The sequence below is a fragment of the Chelmon rostratus genome, chromosome 7, assembly GCF_017976325.1.
Source record: "Chelmon rostratus isolate fCheRos1 chromosome 7, fCheRos1.pri, whole genome shotgun sequence".
In the NCBI taxonomy this organism is placed as follows: domain Eukaryota; kingdom Metazoa; phylum Chordata; class Actinopteri; order Chaetodontiformes; family Chaetodontidae; genus Chelmon; species Chelmon rostratus.
The window spans coordinates 23495282-23502904 of NC_055664.1; the positions used below are offsets into that span (position 1 = coordinate 23495282).

At 39.5% G+C, this 7623-nt stretch overlaps 1 protein-coding gene across 1 annotated transcript in view; it reads left to right on the forward strand.

The window, feature by feature from the left end:
• Positions 1-6803, forward strand: part of gbe1b (glucan (1,4-alpha-), branching enzyme 1b) — a 74389-nt gene extending 67586 nt beyond the window's left edge. The window contains exon 16 of the mRNA XM_041940368.1: positions 4676-6803. Coding sequence (XP_041796302.1) covers positions 4676-4738 — 63 coding nt within the window. The 3' untranslated portion in view covers positions 4739-6803. The remainder of the gene's footprint in view (positions 1-4675) is intronic.
• The last annotated feature ends 820 nt before the right edge of the window (positions 6804-7623 follow it).

Sequence of the window (7623 nt, forward strand, 5' to 3'; positions counted from 1 at the left end):
TTATCGTGTGTTTTTAACAATGTTTCACCACATTGGCGACATGATATTAACTATGCTGTGTTTTCACACAAATCAAAGCAGCTCGCCGGTTGTGACAGTACCACAACATACCGAAGCTCACTAGTCAGAAAAATAGTGACCGTCGGAGCAAGTGATGGAAAGGTTTGCCGCGGTAAACCGAGCTCAGAGAAATGCTGATGCATCTCAGCCTTGTACATCTGTATGTGTGATGTGGCTCTCTCATCCCTGGTGCACATGAAAGCATGAAAGTGCCTATCAGAGGAGTCAGACCTGAGGTTGTGATCAGCAGGCTCACATGTCCCATGGAAGTGCCTGCAAACTGTGTTTTATAAGTCCTTCTACACACAAAAAGCTCATTTTGAGTTAAATGCATTTATCATGACTCTTAATTAATTGTTTATTAAAGTTAAATATTCATCTGTATATCTGCAGAGCGCCTGTTGGCTTTTATTCTCTTTTATTGTTTTCTTAGTGAAGCTCTAAAAACCCTCTGTGCACTACCTGCCCAGCACCAGACAGACACAGTTAGTGACTAGTTGGTGGACATAGTGAAGCATTTAGCTGCTAAAGAGCCAAATATTTTTCTCAGGAATTGGCTGCTAAAAGATAGTGACTACTGCACCTACATTCATCGGTTAGCCCATGACAGACTCCAAGTGAAAGCTAATGTTGATCTGTAACTGCTGGATGTGTAAATCAGCAAGTTAATCTCTGTCATCTTAAAAAGGTGTAATATAATATAATATAATATAATATAAAACGGTGTAAATATGTGCATGTTATATCGGGGCTTGGGTTGCTCGTGGTGCCAAGACGAACAAATTATTTTGCTGTAGTCAAAAAAATGTTGTCAAAGTTGATTTGTAGCCAGTTTCATATTAGCATGCATTAGCACATATTTATTATTGAATGTAAAAGCATCTACTTCCTATTTTTTAGTGTTTTCAGGTGCTAAGGGTTTCTTAGCAATAACAGAAGAACCAGCACTCAGGCTCATTTCATTTTACCTCTGGTAGTCTGAACAGAGTGAATGTTTTAGCAGCTATGAAGCCATGAAGCTGAATAAAAAGGCTGAAAAATGCACTCTGCTATTTATGCAAATAAAAAATGTTGCAGCTAAGCCTTCATCTGAGTGAACTGACAACTCGATGTACTCAGCAGAGCATTTCATGAGAATCTCGCACATCAAGAACTCGGACTAACGCCGTCGAACGATTACAATTCAATCATTTAGTGAGACAAAAACTTAAATAGTCAAGGACCTCGATTTCCCAAGTGAGAAAATGCATTTTAGGTTAACCTCTGGTATTTGTAACATTTCCAATTCTGTTCGAGTGTTATAATGTCAAAGACATAATGCGAAGAAACACGGGTGAATAATTAGCCGCTTCCAAACCGTTTGATAAACTTTGCATGCATCAAAGGGGTTGTCTCCTTTGACAGTTTCACAAAAAGAAATTAAGCTGAAGTGAGGAAGAAATAGACGTGAGGGGAAACTTAGCAGGCAAATGATCAAAATACAGAGTAAAACTGTAACAGCAGTGCTTCACCCTTCACATATACATACTGTGTTTACTGTGTGAAACATGTATGTTGTAATTATGCATTGTGATCTTATTTTAACAAAGTTTTTCCATTTTATAGGAGTAAATTAAAGTGTTTTTGGTATTAACATTATTAGTCAGGCCATTATTCGGATGAGATATGACAACATGATTCTCGTGAGATGAAGTGCTGATCTATGAGTGTGGTGATGTTGCTGCAGTTGAGGAAAATGTTCATATAACCATAAGAAAGAGGGCCGAAAATAAGCCCAGGTCATGTAGAGAAACAGATTTTATCCTTTAATTGAGTCTCAGCTCAGTTAACCATCCAAGTCAGGTTTGTGTTGTTACACAGTCAGATCCTCGGTCTGCCTGAAGTACAACCTGCATGTACAGAAGTGCTTAAGGGGAGCTGATCCTTGCTAAGCGAGTAATGGAGCCAAGCAGAGACATGTCTGGAGACTTTAAATGCACGGATAGTCAGGCTGTGCTCTGGCCAGTACACCCGGGTCAGGAGACAGAAACCTAGTGGATGATAGATTCCTGTGAAGCACCTCATGAATCCTTCATCAGTGCGTTTGAACATTGATCAGATTGAGTATTGGCCTGAAGGCTGGACTTGAGTGACTGAGTACAAAACCCAAATTCTCACATGAGATTGTGATACGGGGTGATACAAGAACATCCATAAGACAGAGAAAATAAGTTAAAATAAAAAAGGGCAAACGGCCCTTTGTACTTTGTACAAATGCAGCTCATGCGCTTCAGAAACAAATTGCTTTGCTTCGTCTTCATCTCAATTTGTTTTGCATGTCTGATATCAACACTTGTCAGATTTGCAAAGGTTCTGCTGTACAGTAACTGCTGTCAGATCTGAGACCTGAAAGGGGGCTTGTGAATGTCTGCTGGTAAAGTGGTAAACACCGACTCCAGATGACTCATCAGAAAGCAGCACAGACAAATCCGGGCGGATGCTGGAAGACCAGGGTTGCTTGTTGCACATCGCCTTCACAAAACGCTGGCAGCAGAATTAGTGCTACGCCGATGATAATTGTGTCTGACATCATGCCTGACAAATGTATGTTAATATTGGATGAGTGGATGTGTGATCTAAATTAGATCATTACACTGGTTAACGAGGAACATGAGGTCATCAGTGGGTGGGTTTAGAAACTTTTGAATGGGGGTTTCTAATGTGAAATTATGTCAATGAATAGCTGCTGTTTGTCCCGAGCTTACAGTCATGGAGGAATTATGGACAATGGACCTAAACATCTATAAACAATGCAGAGTGTCATTCATAGTCATTTTGTGTCTCTTTGTCGTTGTTTTGCACCCCTCTATGGTCATTCTGCATCTCTCTGAGGTTATTTTGCATCCCTTTGTAGCTGTTTTGGGTTTTTGTAAATACGTGAGAACAAATTGAAGTCTGGAATACAGAAAAATATTTTCAAAATTCTCACAGCAGAATAGTTTGCAAAATGGTTCACTGTAATATAACGTCAGTGATTTGTAGAGCATGCGCTAAAACATGCACCATATAGCCCTTTAACACTTATATCTATGCTACAGCAAAAGGCTCTACCTATATTATACCTGCTCATTCATTCATGCAACACAGGAAGTAAACTTCATTCATGAAGCGCCTGTCGAAACCAGAGTCACGAGGCTCTGTAGGTTTTTTTTTCAGATCAATAGAAGATGACCCTTTGGTTGTGTGTTTGATGAAAATGTTTCAGACAAAAATGTGAAATATTTGATCCCTCTTTTAATTGCGTGTCGCCTGGTTTGAGTGTTAATGGGTAACCTGGGATATCTAATTCATAACACCTTCATGTTGTGAGGAGTAATGCGTTAATTAGACTTTCTTTCACTGACACACTCCGCTGTGCCAACACTTGGGACTATCTGCGGCTCTTTGTTCACAGATTGATGTAGAAGTCGTCACTATTTGGTGGAAATAAAAGCTGTTGACATATTCCAGGTTAGGCGCGGTGGTAGTTTTCGTCTAAACAGGTGCAGCGATTCATTCTGCCTTCCCTTCTCTCTGTGGCGCTTCTGCATGAAGACTCTCCCACTGTGACTGTTTAATTAGTCACCAATGTCTGTGTCAGTGTTTCAGTGCCGGGCTGCTTGACTCCCTTGGTGACAAACTGTTGCCAAAGAAACACATCCACAGCGAGCTCAGATCCACCGATGCCGAAGGGCGGCTTGAAGAGTTCAGGGGGTGATTGAATTGTTTACAGCTCCGCTCTCTTTTTCAGTTTTCTGTTGGGAAATATAGCATCATTCATGTCTGCTTGGCTTTTCCTTTGGCATAGCTCTGAAATGACTAATGGTACACGGTGGCTCCTTGCCTCCAAACGACACTGTGAATATCAAAAGGATTGATCAAAGACTTTATTAGCTACACCGCTCCGAACTAACACCCTCACTAAGGTTTCTCTGTACCGTGTATGTAAAGAATCTGACATTTCCAGGATTTTTTTTTTTTCATGGTGTGCTTATTTTTTGCTGACATGTTTTTTTTTCTTCAGCCCACCAAAACTCAGGAGATTCTTTTAGCCCAGTTTATGCCCACTGGCAGATTGTATCTTCAAAGAATCCCAAATTTACAGTTGATGTTCGGCCAATATATAGAGATGATGAAACATGGAGTTACTGCATTGATTGGAGAGTTCAGAATTGAAACTCAGACTTCCTTATCTGAAAGCTTGAAATGAAATATCACAGCGCCAGTTCACAGGCACAACCTGAAGCCGGTGTGCCTGCAGATCTGCTGACTCCAGTGCCACCCAGAGGTCTTCGCGCAGCTGCAACTCTGCCACCTCTCTAACCTTGATGGCCCTCTTCGATCAAGGCTGCGGTGTTTGTGTACTGTCTCCTCTGAAGAGTTATTTTTCTGCTCAGATCTGAATATCCCTCTAAGTGCACCCCCGTCCTCTCCCTCCGTCCGCTTCCGTGTCTGGCTTCTAAACAAGGATAAACCTGAAGATTCAGTAATCCTCAAAAATCGGTGATCTCATTAACATCATTAATCTTCAATTGTTATCTCACTTTTCACCGTTCTTTCTTTCCCTCCTTTGTCTCTCTTTGTCTTTCTCTCTCAGGTCTACATCCCCTGCAGAACGGCTATTGTCCTGGCCAACGAGGAGATAGATTACTGTTATTAGAGGATGATTGTCCCCACAGAGACCAGGATTGAGAATGGATTCCAACCTCAAACTGAGTGTTAACAATCACCTTCATCTTAAAGTGTCAACCTTGCACACCACCCAAACCCACTTTTTGTGTTCAAGTATTTTTCTAAATGGGCAAAAAAAAAAAAAAAAAAAAAGCAGAAAAAAAAGCATTGTGAGCTTGTCTGCTTTCAAACACCATCTGCAACCTTAGATGCTGTGTAACCCCATTTACTACAGATTGCTCCATTTGGGAAGCGTCCAACCTAACCAGCAGCTAGAAGCTAAAACTTAAAACCCTGCCGAGTCCATCCACCACTAGCCAGCAGCCATTTATAGGCTGTGTTGAATTTGGCGTGTCATCTGAAACACATGACCGGAGACTGTGGCAGCAACACTGTAAGCATTCAAACACAATACGAGCTCAGAGAAAATGACAGTATTTTATAATGTGATATGTACTGAAATGTATTTTACTTGATTTGATTTGTTTGTATTTAAATACAAATAATGTTATTGTGTTAAAGACACAAAGAGATTTACAGTATTTCCAGCACTTGTTAATGAGAACGTCCAGGTATTCAATCAGTTTTGATCCATTTTTGTTCATTTGCATTGTGGGACATCGCAGGTATAAAAATATTGTAATTTGCACAAAGTAATAAGCTGCTTTGAGTTATTATACTTCTAATGGGTATCTAAAGCAGTTGTGTTGTAATGTTTGAATTTTTGCAGCTACTCAGAGGATTTGTGTGGTTATTTATGGCCCTGTTATTAAGCCAGTAATTTGCAGCTAAAGCAAAGTGATAAAATCACCTAATTTGGATTGTTCACAGTGTATTGCATAATGCCCATGTAACATTATAGCTGAACTACAGTTTTTTCCACTTTGCAAAACATAATGCGTTGTTTTCTCCTAGAGTAGATCACATTAAAGTAGTTTATGTTGTGAATTTCACTAAACTCTGCATTGTTTTGTGTGGAGAAGAATATTTTACAGGTACAGTTTGACTCACACACCTGACTACTTTAAGATACTATGATTTATGTGCACCTTGCGTATTAGGTCCTCTAGCATTCCCCTGAGATTATTGCAGACGTTCCAGAGAAACACAGAAGCAGCCGAAATGCTCACACAGAAGGAAATGTGCCTCTTCCAATTAGCTCTCACTTTTGTGACTTTTGTGTCAACACGCTGGATGATTGAACATCTCAATGAACAGCTGCAACGCTCATCCTGTTTTCCCCATGGCTGTTATGTGGAAGGTTGTTGATGAACTAAAATGCGTACGAAACATGGAACATCATCGATGATAGGTGACTGTTTTTATGACTGCTGAACTAACTCAATCTGGCAACATGTCATTAAAATGGTCTTTCTTAGAAGATGTTTCATCTTTTCAGGTATATTTTATAGATGGCAGTGATAATTGGTGTGTCTGCAGTCTTTGTGCTGTTTTGGTTTCCTTTCTCCCCAGAAAAGTCCCTCGTTCCCATATGAATGGATGTCTTTTGGATCATTTTCGGTTTTCTCTGCATGTTTTATCAAAGCCGTCCTGTTGTTAGTGCAACAAGAGCGGATTTTGGCCACCCCAGATAAGAGCTAATGCCTTGATTTACTGCCATGGATACTGTAATTCTGTGATCCACACCTACTGCATTAGTACAGATTCTCAGCCATTTAAGCAGTGTATTATAACATATGGCAGGTTTTGATCTGCCTCCCCTGCAGCTGAAGAAAAGAAATTTATATTTAGGACCATTTTCCTGTGTTTAGCCAAAACTATCACCAACATGTCATTTCTTTTTGTTTAACACCAAAGCATTACAAATACCTTTCTCCATCTCTCAAAAAAGCAAAGGGAGGATCACTGTGCACATATTTCAAGCAAGAGGGCTGTGAGACTGAAGTTGAGTGTTTAATCATCCCTCATCTGACCAAATGTCATTGTCATTTTACCAGTGCCAAACTGAGTTGTCTGCATTTATTCTCGACAGTAAAATTGATGTCTGATGCACAGAAACTATTGCAGTGTATTTCTTTCATTATTACTAATGATAATAAATCCGTGCCTGTCAGGCCACATGAAAAATGTGAATGAACTGGACGTGCAGTCTGACTACTCATTCTGTCCCATCACACACCAGAGTCTTCAGCATCCTGCTGAACAGACTGTGATAGTTCTCTGTCAGCAAGGACTTGATACTTAAACTATTCTTTTTGGTCTTGATAATTGGAGAGTACATTGTCATTTTGGATGTTGTTTTCAGTTGTTGCTTGTCTGTGAATTTCATCGATCAGTGGAATTCCCACACAAGCTGCTAATTGCCAACAAGGAGAGATGTCTCACAAATTTTCCGTTTATATTGTCGCCTCAAGTGCATCTTTCATTCCAAGTAACTGTCATGAGATATACTACAGGCTTTATTTATAAATATTCAAATTTTATTCAGTGGTTCTGACGACATGACAAACTGCATCACAACTGATTCCATTAAAAAAAAGCTAATCATAAATATCTTATATGAAGAATATTATCGTACAGTCGCATTTTTAATGTTTCCTGGTTTTTGTTTCATTTGGACACCATTTTTATAGTGAGAGTAAGAGTCATTTTGATCAGTTCATCCCTTTTTTTTTTTTTTTTTTGCCAGTGTTTTGTGTTGTGTTTGAAACAAGTCTTGATTTTAACATGGTGTAGAAAATTCTTTGATACCTTACTTTTTTCCACAAGGAAAAATGAGTGATAATAAAAAACACAATGCTGAGAGTGTAAACATACAGCTGTGAAGAAGTTAAAGGAAACAATACAATAAATCCAAAAATAAACTTCACTTTTGCCTTCATGGGCAACTTAAACCTCTTTGAAATGCCATCA